This window comes from Musca domestica, unplaced genomic scaffold (genome assembly GCF_030504385.1).
Source record: "Musca domestica strain aabys unplaced genomic scaffold, Musca_domestica.polishedcontigs.V.1.1 115, whole genome shotgun sequence".
NCBI classification, from domain to species: Eukaryota; Metazoa; Arthropoda; class Insecta; order Diptera; family Muscidae; genus Musca; species Musca domestica.
In genome coordinates, this window is record NW_026712145.1 from 1,479,792 (window position 1) to 1,499,740 (window position 19,949).

A 19,949-nucleotide genomic window follows, 5' to 3' on the forward strand; every position below is an offset into this window, starting at 1 on the left:
AATTCAAACAAATCTAAATTTATTCTAAAACTTGATGCTATTTGCGACATTTTTTTCTTTCATTCAATAAACTTTAAAAAAAAATATGTAAAATTATGGCGTTTGACTTTGTTGCATTTTTTATCTCACCTTGCAGGTTCATAAACGCTTAGGAATATTGATATATCAAAATTTTTAAAATGTTTTTTTTTTTTTTTTTTTTGTCAAGTACATCATAATCATATCATAAATGGCAACAAATTATTTAAATGCTCTCTAAAAAAAAGAGAATATTTTTTGGTTTTCTTTAACTTGTAGATATTTTAGGTATTTAGAACGTCGTCTCATAATTAATTTAACTCGTCTATGGCAACTGTATCTCAACTTGCTTCTAATTAGCGACTTTTTGGGTTTTAGTTTGTGGCAACACTGTCAACAGTCAATGGTTTTTTTTTTCAAATAATGCTAGGAACACAATTGGAGCGAACGACGAATTTCGCCCTACGCGGCGACAAAATGAGCCGCGAAAATTCGTCGTATGGAACACAATACCGACGAAATTATAAAACAGCTGATGAAGTTGTTTACTTTTTGCTCATTTGTTGACTACAATGAATTATACAAGAACACATAATTCTTTACGTTCTCTATTATAATTTCACTTATGTCCATCTTCTCTATTATAAATTCACTGATATCCATCTTCACTCAGGCGCAAGTACACAAATAAATAAACAAATTAATTATGTTTTTTTTTTATACGAGTAACAGATAGTAGAGTGACCATAACAAATTTTAAAGTAAAAAGTAACTTTATTTACTAAAACACATAAAATTCGTACAAGTATGGCCACCTTGTACTGTTTTGTTCGCCGGTCGCCGGCGTATGAAATAGAAATAAAGCTAATTGAGTTCGCGGCGACCGACGAAATTTTCGCCGGTGCCGTGATTGTGTGCACTTCCATATACACATATGTGTTTTATTTTTGACGACGAACATACGCCGCGAAAAAATTCGTCGTTCGCTCCAATTGTGTTCCTAGCATAATTGTTCTTCTTTTCCATTCAATATGAGATGTTAACTTTCGGTGTCAGTTATCGATCTACGGAACTCTTGCAGCTACGGTGTTTCTGTTTTGGTTCTATATCTTTATTGAGATTTTCTTTCTGTACTGTCTTTCCTTTCAGTGTTGCCAAGTGTCACTTGTTCGTTAGTTCATTCACTCTCTCGGTGGCGTCGGTTGGTTGCTGGGAGGGAGTTAGTGTTAATGTGTTATTAGTCTTATAATGAACGCCGTAATTGCTCTGTGTCACTTTTGTGAAGCTCACGGACCCTCGGCAATATTTTGTACACAAACACTAAGAGATACTAAATTGGAAGACTTGTACTTTAATGGGCCGCAGAATGTAGCCGATCCCGCACCCAAACAATGTCCAGCATGTAATTCCGTGGGACTGACAAATGGTTTGTACAGTAAGGATAATGAGAGTGGAGCAACATTCTTGAGTACGCAAGTATCACCGCTGCCCGATGTTGCAACCTTGGTGAAACAGGCTGCCGTGCGGAGCCTTAGCTGTGAAATCACACACAGTAAAGATGGTGGTTTTGTCTTTTTCGGAGACACATCTAGAGGTCACGTGCTAAGTCATACATTTCATGTCAGTGATCTGCAGGTAATTATAAAACAAGATTGTTGTATTCTATCAATAATAAATTGCTTGGTTTTTTTCAGGCCCGTGGATTTTATCAATTGTTTTCAATAATCATCTTGATGAAAGATAAATATTTCCTGTTGAATACCAAACCCTTCTTGGCTGAGCACTTACGGCGAATATCTTTGGAGACACAAAACAGTGCCAAACGCATCAAAGAGGAGGAAGAGTTAAAGGGTTCACCGAGACAGAGGCGCCTTTCTGGTTCACAACCCTTGGTCCAAACACCCAGATCTTTGGTGGAACTTACGGGAGAAGAAAATATCTTTGCCATCTTGCATACGCATTTCTCATGGCTTTTGTTGGCCGGTTCCAGATTTCTCACCGAACATGTTACTTTCGGAAATTTACCCTGGCTACCACCACAATCTACCAGCCATCCCCCACAACAAAGGCTTACATATAACATAACTACCCTGCCAATGATTCAGAAGTATGAAACTCTTGATGATCCTGAGGAATTTTATTCTCTGATACACATCAAACAATTGCTAAAGAAACCAGAATTCATTGCCTTGTGTTATTGTGCCTTGACGGGTGTTAAGGTATGGAATGTGGTTTATTATTATTGTTTTGTTCTAAATGAAGACATTCCAGATCATTGTCCGAGGTGATGCCAGACGAACATTTTATTTTATGATGTGCCTCAAAAAACTTTTGCCCGATCAAATGCATTCATTGATCCGTGTCGATGCCCAGCATCAGCATTCAATTAGTGCCGATTACAAAATCATATCAATCTCAAATGAAATTGCTGTGCCTATAGCAAGTGCCTCCATTTTTAGAGTTGACTTTCTTCCCGAGACAGATGATGGAAATGATGTCCTAATAAAATGGCCAGGAACCGTGCCAAATAAATGTGAGACCTTGATTCAAAAAGCCAAGAATGACAATTTTAATTGTTTTATCTTCTTTTAGTGCCGGATTTACTGGTCAAGCTTTTGAAGGCAGTAAATGAGACACGTTTTACAGAACTGGTCTTGAATCGCCATACCAAAGTATTAGTGGAAGAATGGAAAAAGTCAGTAAAGGAGTTGTAGTATTATTCTAAGATAACGTTAATATATATATTTTTATTTTTCAGTAAAGTGATCTGTTTGAATCATGCAAAATCCACAAATGGCCAAAATAAGCTGAAGCGAGTATTAGGAGTCCAGCCACAAGATCAAGCCTTAATTAATTATTGGAGTGCTCATTTACATTGAAAATAGGCTTAATAGAAGAGCAATAGGTGCTATTTAGGGGTGTGCATACGAATTGATTTGAGGTTTGGGTAGTCTTGAAATAAAGAGGAGAAAGAAAAATGATGTGGAACCCAACATTGTAATCAGTACCCAAAGGATTTGATACTTCTGTAGTCTTAAGTATTTCATAAGGATATAGTTTGTATGTATTTTTAACCATTAGTTTTAATATGAATATTTATGTATATCATATACCAATCAGATTGGATCAATGTTGAAATGACAAAATGGATTATCAAGACGTAAAATTAACAGACAATGTTTTTGAATGTTTCTTACATTCATTACGGACTGGGAAAATTAGCTAACAGCGGTACAGCTATGTGGCTTTTAATGGATCATAATGAAACATTTCCGAGAGAATCCCCAACCTCTTCAGACAAAAAATGGCTGAGATAAAAAAAAACTGCAACAAAGCCAAACGCCATAATTTTTACATTTTTTTAATTTCATTGAATGAAAACAAAAAATGTCGGAAATAGCATCAAATTTTAGAATAAGTTTAGATTTGTTCGAATTGACCAACTTTGGCATGAATTATGGCCATCAGACGGCCAATGAAACCGTCACACGCTTTCCGAATGTTGCTCTGCGGTATTTTGGCCCATTCCCGGCGAAGCGCTTGCTTGAGGTTATCGACACTTTGGTATTTTTTAGTGCCAACCTTGCTTTCCAAAATACTTCAGACACAATAGTCCAACGGATTGGTATCTGGAGATTTTGGTAGCCATTGTGCGCTGGAAATGAAGCAAGAAACCTCATTTTGTAACCATTCTTGGAATTCCTGTTGGAATGTCCATAGTCTGCGGCCAAAGTGGTTGCGTGCCCAAGGCTTTAATACACCATCCAGAATATATTCGCGATAATATTCGACATTTATTCGGATGCCACGGTCGATTAATACGAGCAGAGAGCGACCATGGGCTGTTATGGCGGCCCACACCATCACCATGGCCGGCTGAACAACGAACGTTTTCTCATCGGAGACTGAGGAAACTAAATTCGGCAATTTACCACTTTCGGCCACGAACAACTTTTTTTCTGGAAAATTCTCACTAAAATGCTTTTGTACGCTTGTAAGCAATATAAAAAGCTGTCACTGGAATAATTTTAACAGTTGTCGGACGAGTGGCTTAGAAATGACAGCAGTCTGAAATTGGTAGCAGTTTATTCATCTCACTCTGTACCTGGAAGGGACGAGGATATCTAAAAATCCTTGATGTGAAATTACAGCTAACGCGTTCGGCAAACGTAAATAGAACACCAAAAATATTTTTGTATTGATGCGGGACACATCCAAAATGAAATAAGGATGTGTTACACAAAAAGGAGGACTTCATTTTTAAGCGCTTGAGGATATGAGACTCTCTTTGTAAGGCTAAACCTAATCAAATATTGCAAAACGCGTGCTTTATTAATGTGAAATATGATGAGGCTCTAGTCTAGTTTTGAAAACATTATGGGACATGGTTCCCAGCCAATAAAAAAGACTATTTTTACCAAATAACAACTACCCCATTTTATTTGTGTCCACATCAATGGTTGCATATATAATTTCATACTTTGGTGACTCAACAGGTGCCTGTGTTTCATTTTCCTGGCCCAGCTCAGGTCCATCATCATTGTGATTTGTTGGGCTTATATTTTCCCGTTCCACGCTCTCTTCTTCCTGGCGCATATGAACTTTCTTGTGTTTATAATACGATCCCGGCCAACGAAAACTTTTATCACATTCCTTACACGAATATGGCTTTGCCGCTTCGGTGTGTAATTTCAAATGGGTTTTCAAACCAGATTGCCATTTAAATTTACGACCACATATCCTACATACATACTGATTTTCACCCTTGGCATGGACATTTTTATGTGATGCCAAACCCGAGGGATAAGTAAACGTTTTGCCACACTCTTCACAACTGAAGGGCTTTTCACCTCTGTGGGTCATTTCATGGAATTTTTTCGTTTGCAATGAAGCAAATTTTCCATCACAAAAGTCGCAGGAAAACATTTTATAGTTTGCCGGTTTCTTTCCCTCGTGGACACGGTGGACATGTGTCCTCATCACACCAACACTTTTGAAAACTTTCGAACAATATTCACAGGGATATTTTTGTTCAAAGGTATGGAAATTAATATGTATCTTAAGTTCAGTGCAGGTGGTCTTGCGTACCCCACAATATGGACATATGTAATTCTTAATGCCCGCATGGCGCTTCTTGTGTATTGTCAGCTGGGACATTAAGCGGAACTTGCGCAAACAATTCTTAACATCGCACACAAAGGGCCATTCCGATTTGTCGACATGTATAAACTTATGGCCATTCAGGGATCGCGGGTTCGTCAAGACTTTGCCGCATATATCACAGGGATATTTTTTCAATTCTTTGCCACATTTATGCACACTTCGTTTATGCTTGTTCAGGCCCGAGAGACATTTGTATTCCATTAGGCAATCATCAATGTTGCATTGAAAAACATTTGGTATGCCATTGTGTTCGTTCAGATGGCTTCTCAGGTGATCCAAGCGATTAAAGGCACGTTGACAGTTTTCAAAGGTACAAGGGTAGCCTGGCAGTCCTTCATGTTTTCGCCGATGCGCTTCCAGACGATGATGAAAACGAAATTGTTTCTCACAAATTTCACATTTAAGTATTGGCTTTTTGGTGACTTCTTCCTCTGCATCTTCTGATTGGGATGAAAAATTGGAAATTGACTGAAAGAGAAAGAGATAAGTAGAAGTTTGTCCAAATGCCAACAAGCATTTACCTGTTCATCATCATCATCTGATCTGTGATGTAAATCCTCAATTGAATTTATTTCATTATCAGATGTAGAATTATCTTCCTCTTTGCTAGCATGCAGTTTTCTCTTCCGACCACTTCTTCTTGGGCTAAGCTTTGTACTTCGTACTTCCCTGGATTTTAAACCAATTTCTTTGATTTCAAATTCTTGTTTTGGCGATTCGCTTGATTTCTCATTTTTCACATCTTGTGTGTTTGCAAAATCTTCCGAATTTAAGGGATCTTCTGCCGTCCCAGATATATTATCGGCATGGACATCCTCGCGATATATATTTTCTTCATTAATCTGAAATGAATTATTATCACATTCCACAGAAGAAATTGTGGAAATTTTCTCATCATCCTCGTCTTTAAAATCTAGTTCGTTTTCAAGTAACACCTTGAATTTTTCCATTGACGAGCGGTACACACATTGAAAATCATAGAAATCTAGAATTTTAACATAGCAATGGTGGCAAACGACATGGGAATACCCATCCCAGGGTGAACATTCAAAATTCGTACATTGCATTATTTTCTTGTCCAGTTGAATATTTGAACTGAAAATGTTGTAATTTGGGGCAGAAGTGGGGTCATCAGGAGCTTCATTAAGATTGGCCATGCAAGCTCGACAAAAAGCATCTCTTCCAGGCAGATGTTCCAGGTTTTCCATGGAATTTCTACAAATCGAAATGATGAATAATGAAAAGTAGGATTATTATTGGCACTTACCGATCAGGGTCAATATGATCACTCAGAAATGACATGGCTTCAAAATATTTCCAATTTGAGTTGTATTTCTCCAAATTATTCTTTTCCCTCAGCTTTTCATATTCAGAGATGTAGCCCCTTTTCAATGCAACCCACAAGGATTTGCATTCCTGGACTAAATATCAAAATAAATTAAATACCAAGTTGTGTATCAATTTTCCACTGACATACCAGTGACTCCTACCACATTGGAAATTTTGTTCCATGTTTGTTGTGCTATCGACCTCTTGCCATAATGTGGATGTGCTTTGTTGTATAGGACTTCATATTTTTTCACTTCCTCCACTATGGACTCGTTCAACAAGTCATTTTCAGCCATTTCCAAGGAAGAACTAGCTCAGCACCATTCCAAGAGAGGTGCGAAAGATGATGGAAACATAAAACTGATAAATAGTAGAAACAGGAAAATCAACGAAATGTTTACGAATGGGAAGAAGCAAAATTATCATGGTTCCTTATATGAAGATGTATGACGGATGACGATGTTTACGTGGTTAACATCAAAGGCTTAAGGTGGCGTATACATTATCGATTCTCAGTATAATGAATGATAAATAGTAGAAAATCTGAGGAAACAACAATCTCGACGTCGTTCTAACATAACTCCAATCCATTGCATGGCATCACTCTAGTAGTTTGGAAATTTTTTCCAATGGTAGGTATTTTTACCCTGATTCCGGGAAACTTTTTTTCTTGGTGGACGGACACGGGACCCAAGATTTTGACCCGAAATCCGATTTCAAGTCCCGGGATAAACCCAGATCCACTTACCCAATTAGACAATATAGGTATCATTGGCTTATGAAAATACCTATCCAACAAATGGTCACAAATGGTGACGGGGTTATTTAAAGTGGTTCGGAAGTTATAGTTAAATTATCAATTTTTGGACTCGGATTTTTTATAAAACCCCCAAAAAGTCGAAAAAGGGTCCATTATGGGGGTTCAAAATGCTGCAAAAGTTCTTCCACTTCCATGGAATTATGCAGAAGCCATCAGAATGCTGTTCAAGTCATTACCTCTATTCAAGTCATTATTTCTATTACTTAAAAGATATAGCCCGGAATCACCTCCAATCGTGGTAAAACTACTTGATTGGTATTAAACATTATACTTCGGCCTTACACGAAGTATCAGCACAATTGCAAGGAGAGCCTTGATTTTCTTTACTATTTTTCCAATATTGAACATTTTAAAAGGTAAATGAAAAATTTGAAGTTAGAAAACTAACTCTAGGATCCCTGACATACGCAGTGTTAATTTTGTTCTCTAAAAAATTTCAATTGCTTTTCTTCATAATTTGAATACAATGTCAACAATTGTTAGTTAACCTTTGTTGGTGTATTTTAAAAATGATTAAAGGTGCGGAAAAAATTGACGCAGTTTATATGTGATGTTAAAATACAGCTCTGATTAAAAGGCATTTGTCTTGTGTTAATGCGCTGCATGTGTATCGCACCCTTTTAATCAAGAGACTACTTTGACTGAACTAGTTCATTTGCTCTTTTTAGTGAATAAATTAATTCGTGAACTATCTGGTGTTTACGCTTCCCTCTTCGTAAACAAGGTTTGCATTATCGCCTATTCATCAATTTTATGTGATGTTAAAATACAGCTCTGATTAAAAGACACTTGTCTTGTGTTAATGCGCTGCATGTGTATCGCACTCTACTAATATTAAAAGAGACTTCTTTGACTAAACTGGTTCAGTTGCTCCTTTTAGTGAATAAATTAATTCGTGAACTATCTGGTGTTTACGCTTCCCTCTTCGTAAACAATGTTTTTGCATTATCGCATCGCGCCTATTCATCATTTTCCGCTTGCTTGAGGTGATCGACACATTGGTATTTTTTAGTGCCAACCTTGCTTTCCAAAATACTTCAGAGACAATAGTCCAACGGATTGGTATCTGGAGATTTTGGTGGCCATTGTGCGCTGGAATTGAAGCAGGAAACCTCATTTTGTAACCATTCTTAGAATTCCTGTTGGAATGTCCAGAGTCTGCGGCCAAAGTGGTTGCGTGCCCAAGGCTTTAATACACCCTCCAGAATATTTTCCCGATAATATTCGACATTTATTCTGATGCCACAGTCGATTAATACGAGCGGAGAGCGACCATCGGCTGTTATTGCGGCCCACACCATCACTATGGCTGGCGCTTGAGTTCCAACCGAAGGTACACATTTTCAGCTGACCTCTTTGGCAAGTAAAGACGATCAATTTGTTTGTTTACAAACTGCTGGACAACGAATGTTTTCTCATCGGAGACTGAGGAAACTAAATTCGACACTTTACCACTTTCGACCAAGCGAAGCAACTCTTTATTTCTTTTGAGTCTATTTTCTTTCTGTTGCGTTGTAAGTTTTTGCACTTTTTGAAATTTCAATTGCTTTACCCCGAGCTCATTTTTTCAATATTGCGATATATTCATCTCAGGAGCCTTTTTTCGGCCACTGCGACGCGGATTTCAACCAAGTCGCTTCTTTACTTTTCGCACCATTTCTGCTGATGTTGCTTTTTTCTTCCTTCCACTTCCTTGACGTCGGTCTACGCTACCAGTATCACGTAATGTCGTACGCTTTGGTACGAGACACAAAAGATTTATTCACATTTAAATGCTGGAGTGCTCTATCGATAGCCACTGGGTTGGTGGTTTTCCAGCCAAATATATAGAAAGCAAACTATCACTATCTTGAATTCCATCAGGAACAACTTTTTTTCTGGAAAATTCTCACTAAAATGCTTTTGTACGCTTGTGAACAATATAATAAGCTGCCACTGGAATAATTTTAACAGTTGTCGGACGAGTGGCTTAGAAATGGCAGCAGTCTGAAGTTGGTTGTAGTTTTTTCATCTCACCCTGTGTATGGATGGGGCAAGGATATCTACAAATCCTTGATGTGAAATTACAGCTATCGCGTTCGGCAAACGTAAATAGAACACCAAAAATATTTTTGTATTGATGCGGGACACATCCAGAATGAAATAAGAACGTGTTATACAAAAAAAGAGGTCTTCATTTTTAAGCGCTTGAGGATATGTGACTCTCTTTGTAAGGCTAAACCTAATCAAATATTGCAAGACGCGTGCTTTATTAATGTGAAATATGATAAGGCTCTAGTCTAGTTTTGAAAACATTATGGGACATGGTTTCCAGCCAATAAAGAACAAGATATTTTTTACCAAATAACAACTACCCAATTTTATTTGTGTCCACATCAACGGTTGCATATATAATTTCATACTTTGGTAACTCAACAGGTGCCTGTGTTTCATTTTCCTGGCCCCGCTCAGGTCCATCATCATTGTGATTTGTTGGGCTTATATTTTCCGGCTCCACGCTCTCTTCCTCCTGGCGCATGTGAACTTTCTTATGTTTATAATACGATCCCGGCCAACGAAAACTTTTATCACATTCCTTACACGAATATGGCTTTGTCGCTTCGGTGTGTAATTTCAAATGGGTTTTCAAACCAGATTGCCATTTAAATTTACGACCACATATCCTACATACATACTGATTTTCACCCTTGGCATGGACATTTTTATGTGATGCCAAACCCGAGGGATAAGTAAACGTTTTGCCACACTCTTCACAACTGAAGGGCTTTTCACCTCTGTGGGTCATTTCATGGAATTTTTTCGTTTGCAATGAAGCAAATTTTCCATCACAAAAGTCGCAGGAAAACATTTTATAGTTTGCCGGTTTCTTTCCCTCGTGGACACGGTGGACATGTGTCCTCATCACACCAACACTTTTGAAAACTTTCGAACAATATTCACAGGGATATTTTTGTTCAAAGGTATGGAAATTAATATGTATCTTAAGTTCAGTGCAGGTGGTCTTGCGTACCCCACAATATGGACATATGTAATTCTTAATGCCCGCATGGCGCTTCTTGTGTATTGTCAGCTGGGACATTAAGCGGAACTTGCGCAAACAATTCTTAACATCGCACACAAAGGGCCATTCCGATTTGTCGACATGTATAAACTTATGGCCATTCAGGGATCGCGGGTTCGTCAAGACTTTGCCGCATATATCACAGGGATATTTTTTCAATTCTTTGCCACATTTATGCACACTTCGTTTATGCTTGTTCAGGCCCGAGAGACATTTGTATTCCATTAGGCAATCATCAATGTTGCATTGAAAAACATTTGGTATGCCATTGTGTTCGTTCAGATGGCTTCTCAGGTGATCCAAGCGATTAAAGGCACGTTGACAGTTTTCAAAGGTACAAGGGTAGCCTGGCAGTCCTTCATGTTTTCGCCGATGCGCTTCCAGACGATGATGAAAACGAAATTGTTTCTCACAAATTTCACATTTAAGTATTGGCTTTTTGGTGACTTCTTCCTCTGCATCTTCTGATTGGGATGAAAAATTGGAAATTGACTGAAAGAGAAAGAGATAAGTAGAAGTTTGTCCAAATGCCAACAAGCATATACCTGTTCATCATCATCATCTGATCTGTGATGTAAATCCTCAATTGAATATATTTCATTATCAGATGTAGAATTATCATCCTCTTTGCTAGCATGAAGTTTTCTCTTCCGACCACTTCTTCTTGGGCTAAGCTTTGTACTTCGTACTTCCCTGGATTTTAAACCAATTTCCTTGATTTCAAATTCTTGTTTTGGCGATTCGCTTGATTTCTCATTTTTCACATCTTGTGTGTTTGCAAAATCTTCCGAATTTAACGGATCTTCTGCCGTCCCAGATATATTATCGGCATGAACGTCCTCGTGATATATATTTTCTTCATTAATCTGAAATGAGTTATTATCACATTCCACAGAAGAAATTGTGGAAATTTTCTCATCATCCTCGTCTTTAAAATCTAGTTCGTTTTCAAGTAACACCTTGAATTTTTCCATTGACGAGCGGTACACACATTGAAAATCATAGAAATCTAGAATTTTAACATAGCAATGGTGGCAAACGACATGGGAATACCCATCCCAGGGTGAACATTCAAAATTCGTACATTGCATTATTTTCTTGTCCAGTTGAATATTTGAACTGAAAATGTTGTAATTTGGGGCAGAAGTGGGGTCATCAGAAGTTTCATTAAGATTGGCCATGCAAGCTCGACAAAAAGCATCTCTTCCAGGCAGATGTTCAAGGTTTTCCATGGATTTTCTACAAATCGAAATGATGAATAATGAAAAGTAGGATAATTATTGGCACTTACCGATCAGAGTCAATATGACCAATATGACCACTCAGAAATGACATGGCTTCAAAATATTTCCAATTTGAGTGGTATTTCTCCGAATTATTGTTTTCCCTCAGCTTTTCATATTCAGAGATGTAGCCCCTTTTCAATGCAACCCACAAGGATTTGCATTCCTGGACTAAATATCAAAATAAATTAAATACCAAGTTGTGTATCAATCTTCCACTGACATACCAGTGACTCCCACCACATTGGAAATTTTGTTCCATGTTTGTTGTGTTACCCCACTCTTGCCATGATGTGGGTGTGCTTTGTTGTATAGGACTTCATATTTTTTCACTTCCTCCACTATGGACTCGTTCAACAAGTCATTTTCAGCCATTTCCAAGGAAGAACTAGCTCAGCACCATTCCAAGAGAGGTGCGAAAGATGATGGAAACATAAAACTGATAAATAGTAGAAACAGGAAAATCAACGAAATGTTTACGAATGGGAAGAAGCAAAATTATCATGGTTCCTTATATGAAGATGTATGACGGATGACGATGTTTACGTGGTTAACATCAAAGGCTTAAAATGGCGTATACATTATCGATTCACTGTGACACGAAAAATGTATAATGAATGATAAACAGTAGAAAATCTGAGGAAACAACGATCATGACGTCGTTCTAACATTAACTCCAATCCATTACATGGCATCACTCTAGTAGTTTTGAAATTTTTTCCAGTGGTAGGCATTTTTACCCTGATTCCGGGAAACTTTTTTTTCTTGGTGGACGGACACGGGACCCAAGATTTTGACCCGAAATCTAGTTTCAAGTCCCAATTAGACAATATAGGTATCATTGGCTTATGAAAATACCTATCCAACAAATGGTGACGGGGTTATTTAAAGCGGTTCGGAAGTTATAGTTAAATTATCAATTTTTGGACCCAGATTTTTTATAAAAAACCCTAAACAGTCGAAAAAGGGTCCATTATTGGGGTTCAAAATGCTGCAAAAGTTCTTCCACTTCCATGGAATTATGTAGAAGCCAACAGAATGCTCTTCAAGTCATTACCTCTATTCAAGTCATTATTTCTATTACTTAAAAGATATAGCCCGGAATCACCTCCAATCGTGGTAAAACTACTTGATTGGTATTAAACATTATATTTCGGCCTTACACGAAGTATCAGCACAACTGCAAGGAGAGCCTTGATTTTCTTTACTATTTTTCCAATATTGACCATTTCAAAAGGTAAATGAAAAAAGCGATAGTCTTCACACATATCATCCTGGCCAAGTCTCTAGCTACCCAATTTGAAGTTAGAAAACTAACTCTAGAATCCCGGACACACGCAGTGTTAATTTTGTTCTCTAAAAAATTTCAATTGCATTTCTTCATAATTTGTATACAATGTCAACAATTGTTAGTTAACCTTTGTTGCTGTATTTTAAAAATGATTAAAGGTGCGGAAAAAATTGACGCAGTTCATATGTGATGTTAAAATACAGCTCTGATTAAAAGGTATTTGCCTTGTTTTAATGCCCTGCATGTGTATCGCACTCTACTAATATTAAAAGAGACTTCTTTGACTGAACTGGTTCAGTTGCTCCTTTTAGTGAATAAATTAATTCGTGAACTATCTGGTATTTACGCTTCCCTCTTCGTAAACAATGTTTTTGCATTATCGCCTATTCATCAATTTTATGTGATGTTAAAATGGCATAAGTTGAGTTTAGGGGCTGTGCTCGGATTGACTTGAAATTTATACTACAGGTAGGTATTTTTAAACTGATTACGGCAATATAAATTTTTTGTGGGGGAAATAACCGGTTACCCGGTTATTGGACCCGAAAGTTCAGATACAATGTTCGGTTTTTATCCGGTTCCACTGAACCGATACAAACAAAATGGGTATCATTGGAAAGCTTATGAAAATACCTATCCAACAAGTGGTCACATGAACCGGTTACAAGAACCGGTTCCAGAGTAATGCAAGAAAATTGATATTTTTTACCAGTACTTTTTGAAAAACCCATAAAAACTCAAAAATGGACCCATTATAAGGTATTAAAATCTACATACCGTATTATAGCCAACAATATTGCCTTTCCAAAATGGTATCATACATGTTGATATCTTTTGTAATTCCGAAGATATTGGCTTTTAAAGTTGTTACTTATGAAAGTAGTATGAGTGAAGCCAAGTTTTATGTCGGGTTTAACGTTTTTGTTAATCTGTTTTGGTTTGAATTCGGTGTTGATTAAAAAGTGCTTTTAATATAACGTCATTTTTTGCATTCCTTTTCACGAAACTGAGTAGAAAGGGAATTAAGATACAAAGAATTTCTGCGAATGTGGGTGGAAAAGGAATATCTAAAAAGTACCGTTATAATTTAGCTAGTTTTTAATTAAAATTTTCGTTACAATGGAAAGTGTCGAACTTTTGGAAATTTATAAAATTTTCGATTATAAACGCAGTGGAGCGTTATCTGAAGGTGCCCTCCACCAATTGCAGAAGTGGGGATTAATTCCTGATGTTGGACAATTAAAATGCAATCGTGGGCATTGCATGGAGCTGGGTCCATACGTTGATTGTTGCGATGGGTGGATTTGGAGGTAAGTAAATTATATTTTATAAATTTCAAGTTCTTATTATATTTATTTTTAGGTGTCAGAAGAAGTTTCGGGGCCGTCGAACTGGGAGTTGTAATCTGAAACGTTCCTTACGAAAAGGAACGTTTTTTGATAATTCGCATCTCTCAATTTGCCAAATTATCGTCTTCAGTTTTATGTGGGTTGAGAGGGGAGGCCCTCTCAAAGACATAATACGGGAGACGAAAATTGATAAGCGGACTGCAGTGGACTGGAACAACTTCTGTAGAGAAGTTGTTGTCTTTAGTTCATTCCAGACGCAATTGCAAATAGGCGGCCCTGGAATAATTGTCGAGATCGACGAGTCTAAAATCGGAAAGAGGAAGTACCACCGTGGCCATCCTGTTGAGGGGCAATGGGTTTTCGGCGGTGTTGAACGGGAAACAAATAAATGCTTTATTGTTCCCGTTCAAGACCGCTCGAAAGAAACCTTGCTGCCCCTCATTAAAAAGTATGTAAGACCCGGTTCCGTGATTATTTCCGATTTTTGGAAGGTAAGAATATATAATATCTTGACATATTTATTTTATAATAAATATTATTTTTGTAGGCTTATGATACCTTGGATGAGGAGGGGTACACCCATCGAAAGGTGAACCATTCTGAACATTTTGTGGATCCCGAAACGGGGCACCACACTAATACCATAGAGGGTTTGTGGCGCCACCTCAAGGTATCACTTTCTGCATATAACCGTAGAAAAATATTTTTCAACGGTTATATACAGAAATTTATATTCTTGAGGTGGTGTCACGCAAATCTGAAAAATCCATTTGAGGAATTCCTGCGCTTTGCTGGTCAACTTTATGACCCCACAAATAGTAAAGTTGAAAAGCAAAGGCAGGAATTCCAAATGGATTCAGCGGAACCCTATATGGTATTGGAGGTGAGTGCTCCTGAGGAGTCCGATAGTTCAGAAGATGAGGACGCACCACCTCAAAAAAGAAGGCGCACCTAGGAAAATTTTAATTGTTTAATTGTTTAATTTTTAATATTTAAATTTGTTATTGTTATTGTTATTTCTAATTTAAGTTTGTTTCCTAATTTGTTCATATAGTTTGTAATTTAGCGTTATTTATTAAGAAAAAGTATAAAAAAATTGATTAAGAATAAAAGGTGTTTTAATTATAAAAGTTTAGAAAACTATGGATTGCGTAGCCGGTGTTGGACATACATCAGAGGAGAAAATCTCAAGCCCCGGCCGAAGGCCGGCTACCTACAAAGATTACAATGTTTAGAAAAATTAGCGATCGCGTAGCCGGTGTTGGACATACCCCAGAGGAGAAAATCTCAAGCCCCGGCCGAAGGCCGGCTACCTACGAAGATTACGATGTTTAGAAAAATTAGCGATCGCGTAGCCGGTGTTGGACATACCCCAGAGGAGAAAATCTCAAGCCCCGGCCGAAGGCCGGCTACCTACGAAGATTACGATGTTTAGAAAAACTAGCGATCGCGTAGCCGGTGTAGGACATACCCCAGAGGAGAAAATCTCAAGCCCCGGCCGAAGGCCGGCTACCTACAAAGATTACGATGTTAAGAAAAACTAGCGATCGCGTAGCCGGTGTTGGACATACCCCAGAGAAGAAAATCTCAAACCCCGGCCGAAGGCCGGCTGTTTAAAAATGCTATAGAGGTTAGATACATTTGACTGGAGAAAAAATTGCAAATTAATGACTTCTATCACTAATATCTTCGGAACTACAAAAGATATCAACATGTATGATACCATTTTGGAAAGGCAATATTGTTGGCTATAATACGGTATGTAGATTTTAATACCTTATAATGGGTCCATTTTTGAGTTTTTATGGGTTTTTCAAAAAGTACTGGTAAAAAATATCAATTTTCTTGCATTACTCTGGAACCGGTTCTTGTAACCGGTTCATGTGACCACTTGTTGGATAGGTATTTTCATAAGCTTTCCAATGATACCCATTTTGTTTGTATCGGTTCAGTGGAACCGGATAAAAACCGAACATTGTATCTGAACTTTCGGGTCCAATAACCGGGTAACCGGTTATTTCCCCCACAAAAAATTTATATTGCCGTAATCAGTTTAAAAATACCTACCTGTGGTAAAAATTTCAAAATGATCAGAGCACAGCCCCTAAACTCAACTTGCTCCGTTAAAATACAGCTCTGATTAAAAGGCATTTGTCTTGTGTTAATGCGCTGCATGTGTATCCCACTCTACTAATATTAAAAGAGACTTCTTTGACTAAACTGGTTCAGTTGCTCCTTTTAATGAATAAATTAATTCGTGAACTATATGGTGTTTACGCTTACCGCTTCGTAAACAAGGTTTTTGCATTATCGCCTATTCATCAATTTTATGTGATGTTAAAATACAGCTCTGATTAAAAGGCATTTGTCTTGTTTTAATGCGCTGCATGTGTATCGCACTCTACTAATATTGAAAGAGACTTCTTTGACTAAACTGGTTCAGTTGCTCCTTTTAATGAATAAATTAATTCGTGAACTATATGGTGTTTACGCTTCCCTCTTCGTAAACAAGGTTTTTGCATTATCGCCTATCCGCTTGCTTTAGACGGATCGGATTGCATTGGGAATCATTCTTCCGGAAAAGATATTTACGTCCTATACCCAGTTGATTATTTTGAATCAATATCTTGGATTTTTATAATTATAACTGAATAGAACCTGGCAATCCGAATCATAAGGATTACTTTCTTAAGTTTTTCTTGCAAAGGAAATTGTCCTAATACACGCACTGGTATCTATACCCAAGGATTCCCTTTGGAAAATTTAAAAATGTCTGCTAAAAGTTACATTGGTCGAAAAGAATTCAACTTGAAGTTAATTGATGAGGTGCAAAAATATAAATACTTTTACGATCATGCACATCCTGATTATCGCAATTGCGTGTTAAAGGCGAGAACTTGGAAAAATATTGCACATTGTTTGGGAGCGAGTGGTAAGTAACGACAAAATACTAGATAGGTGACATTTGCTTATATTTCTTCATGTAGACCATCTATGTAAGCAACGTTGGAGGGATTTGCGCAAACAATATTTAAGGGAGTTATCCAAGCCGGAGACACCTGGAACCATTCGCTCTACACATTGGAGGTACACAGATGCAATGAACTTCCTGAAAGTGCATGAAATGCCGGAAACTAAGTGGGTGACTATTTTTTCAATTTCTTATCGAAACAGATAATAGCGTTTCTTCTTTTTTAGTACAAAATCAAAGAGCGACAATTTTTGTCGGGCATGTCTTTGTCCATTTCCCAACACAACTGATGAAGAATGTAAGAAATACAATATTTTCGAAATGCCCGACTTTGCCGAAAAAATGTCCAAATGCTCAAATACTCCGGTTGTTCAATACGATGAATATCCCCAGTTTGTATGCGAAAAATGTTGTAAAACCATTTTATTTATTTCTCAATTCCAAACAAAATGTCGCAATTCTTTGGAAAAATACAATGCAATGCTTCACGATCCCAACCAAGTGTCCTATGACCTTGCGAATACACTGGCACATGATTCGGTTGTTAAGTTGAATGATGATAGCAACTTTGTGGAAGACATCGATGTTTCCAACGAAATTAAAGCCATAGAAATTTATCAAAAAGCAACCAAAGGCAATCGGAGTGAACGGGGTGCAATATCAGCTAACAGACAACTCCATCCATTGACAATTGATGAAGATATTACAGCTGACTGTGCTGAGGAGGATATGTGTGGGTCCACAACCAATCGACGAAAATTATTAAGTGTATCGGAAGATATTGAATATGTAGAAATAAGTGAAGACAGCGTACCGTGTGAAAATAGAAATAATCTAGAGGAAAATTTTAATGGAAAAAATAACGAAATACATATAACCACCATAGAAGTATTGCCAAGGAATACAGCTGGTTTCATACGAAATGAGGAGAAAACTTCAAATATGGAATGTCATGAATTTATAGTAGACAACAATTCAAACTCCTCGGAGTATGAAGAATTCATTATGGAAGAACTTTTAGAATTGGATGAATTTGAAAACAATTCCAAAAAAGATGATGAAATTAAATAAATATATAATGTATTAATGCACTTTAAAATGTTTAATTCGTGTTTATTTTAATTTATGTGCCTACCTCTTTAGAATCGGTGCTATTTTCTATTTTACGATGAATTTTGCGATGAGTTCTTAAGGCAGCTGGTTGCAAAAATCGCCGACCACATATTTCACATGCATGTGGTTTCTCACCGGTATGAGTCATTTCATGATATTTCCTAGTATCGGCCTTGGCAAAGGTTCGTTCACAATAGCTACATGCAAAATCCTTCGTTCTTTCGTGTATATTTCGAACATGCATTTTCAAATTTCCCGCACTGTGGCAAACTTTGGAGCAAAACTGACAAGGCCAGGTACGTTCAAGCGTATGATAATTTATGTGAATTTTCAACTCATTTCTGGTCGTCTTGCGCATACCACAATGTGGGCAGATGTAATTCCTGACGCCAGCATGTCGCAGTTTGTGAATTTTAAGTTTTTCCTTGGTGGAAAATTTCTTTGAACAATCGGCTTCATTGCAAACATATGGCAGTTCTGATCTATCGACATGTGTAAAGCTATGATCCTTCAGCACCGTTGATGATTTAAAAACTTTACCACATTTCTCGCACATGTGCTGTTTCAATTCTGGTCCAATATTGTGTGCTTTCCGCTGGTGAATATTTAATGCAGATTTGTTTTTATATTTTCTATTACAGTTGTTGACATCACATTTGAAAATTACGGTCGAACAATTATGATGCTTTAAATGTTTTTCATAGTAAACCCATCGATTAAATTGTCTTTTACAGTTTCCATAGCCACATATGTAGGGTGGCTGTCCACGTGATTTAGACGAGAGTTTTGGACTTTCATCGCACTGGAGCTGATCATCACATGGAGGATCTTGGAATAAATCATTACCGTACTCCTGCAAAAGGAAGATACATAAGTAATTATTAAAGGTTTGTATAAAATAGTAAGGAATATATTACCTTTTCTTCAAAAACATATTCCTCTTGTGTCGTAGGATTCTTCATCTGCATATGGTCCCTTGAAATAATGTTTATTTCTTCAACGTTAGTCTTTTCATCCTCGTGCACTGGATTCACTTCATCCACCACCTCAAGTGATGTCTCTAAACAATCTTTGCCCATATTACTTTCGATATTTATATCAATTATATTTTCAATATCTTTCTCGTTTTCCACAATAATCGTGAATAATGGCACATTTTTTGAAATTCGTAGAAATCTGAAACTTTTTTGTAGCATCCGTTACATATCGATTGAGGATATTTATCCCATGCGATATTTTTTTGTTGTTGTTGTAGTCAGCTGTTCTTATGTTGTCGGCCGTTTTGTTTTGATTCCTTTTGTGTTGTCGGCCGTTTTGTTTTGATTCCATCTTTATTTCGATTTTCTCTCTGTGCTGTCTTTCTTTTCAGTGTTGCCATATTGTAGTGTCCTTTGTTCATATACTTCATTTTCATATTCCTTGCACTTTCCATACCATGGTAGAAGAATAAGGTAGACGCATCGACGCAGCTGCTGGGACAATGAAATGTCAAATCAATTTTGGAATTGAAAATGTTGAATGAAAATTTTTTTATTTGTAAAAATTGTTGAA

At 37.2% G+C, this 19,949-nt stretch overlaps 6 protein-coding genes across 6 annotated transcripts; 3 read left to right on the plus strand and 3 right to left on the minus strand.

The window, feature by feature from the left end:
• Positions 1 to 1,231: 1,231 nt before the first annotated feature.
• On the plus strand, positions 1,232 to 3,128 carry LOC101889586 (folliculin). Its single transcript, XM_005184902.4, has 5 exons — positions 1,232 to 1,653; positions 1,713 to 2,237; positions 2,290 to 2,551; positions 2,611 to 2,713; positions 2,777 to 3,128. The coding sequence occupies exons 1-5, from the start codon at positions 1,267 to 1,269 to the stop codon at positions 2,895 to 2,897; spliced, it is 1,398 nt and encodes a 465-aa protein (XP_005184959.1). The 5' UTR covers positions 1,232 to 1,266; the 3' UTR covers positions 2,898 to 3,128.
• Positions 3,129 to 4,410: 1,282 nt separating this feature from the next.
• Positions 4,411 to 6,891, minus strand: LOC131807177 (zinc finger protein 729-like). The gene is made up of 4 exons (XM_059132203.1): positions 6,659 to 6,891; positions 6,449 to 6,602; positions 5,703 to 6,396; positions 4,411 to 5,649 (listed from the first exon to the last, which is right to left on the minus strand). The coding sequence occupies exons 1-4, from the start codon at positions 6,804 to 6,806 to the stop codon at positions 4,447 to 4,449; spliced, it is 2,199 nt and encodes a 732-aa protein (XP_058988186.1). The 5' UTR covers positions 6,807 to 6,891; the 3' UTR covers positions 4,411 to 4,446.
• Positions 6,892 to 8,313: 1,422 nt separating this feature from the next.
• LOC101890772 (zinc finger protein 708) lies at positions 8,314 to 18,560 on the minus strand. Its single transcript, XM_005184909.4, has 5 exons — positions 18,421 to 18,560; positions 11,902 to 12,113; positions 11,683 to 11,845; positions 10,937 to 11,630; positions 8,314 to 10,883 (listed from the first exon to the last, which is right to left on the minus strand). The coding sequence occupies exons 2-5, from the start codon at positions 12,047 to 12,049 to the stop codon at positions 9,681 to 9,683; spliced, it is 2,208 nt and encodes a 735-aa protein (XP_005184966.2). The 5' UTR covers positions 12,050 to 12,113; positions 18,421 to 18,560; the 3' UTR covers positions 8,314 to 9,680.
• On the plus strand, positions 13,367 to 16,429 carry LOC131807178 (uncharacterized). The gene is made up of 3 exons (XM_059132207.1): positions 13,367 to 14,275; positions 14,328 to 14,805; positions 14,862 to 16,429. The coding sequence occupies exons 1-3, from the start codon at positions 14,085 to 14,087 to the stop codon at positions 15,267 to 15,269; spliced, it is 1,077 nt and encodes a 358-aa protein (XP_058988190.1). The 5' UTR covers positions 13,367 to 14,084; the 3' UTR covers positions 15,270 to 16,429.
• On the plus strand, positions 16,848 to 18,373 carry LOC109612839 (uncharacterized). Its single transcript, XM_020037240.2, has 3 exons — positions 16,848 to 17,246; positions 17,302 to 17,452; positions 17,513 to 18,373. The coding sequence occupies exons 1-3, from the start codon at positions 17,084 to 17,086 to the stop codon at positions 18,354 to 18,356; spliced, it is 1,158 nt and encodes a 385-aa protein (XP_019892799.2). The 5' UTR covers positions 16,848 to 17,083; the 3' UTR covers positions 18,357 to 18,373.
• On the minus strand, positions 18,378 to 19,493 carry LOC101890433 (zinc finger protein 239). The gene is made up of 2 exons (XM_059132208.1): positions 19,316 to 19,493; positions 18,378 to 19,251 (listed from the first exon to the last, which is right to left on the minus strand). The coding sequence occupies exons 1-2, from the start codon at positions 19,475 to 19,477 to the stop codon at positions 18,409 to 18,411; spliced, it is 1,005 nt and encodes a 334-aa protein (XP_058988191.1). The 5' UTR covers positions 19,478 to 19,493; the 3' UTR covers positions 18,378 to 18,408.
• Between the last annotated feature and the right edge of the window lie 456 nt (positions 19,494 to 19,949).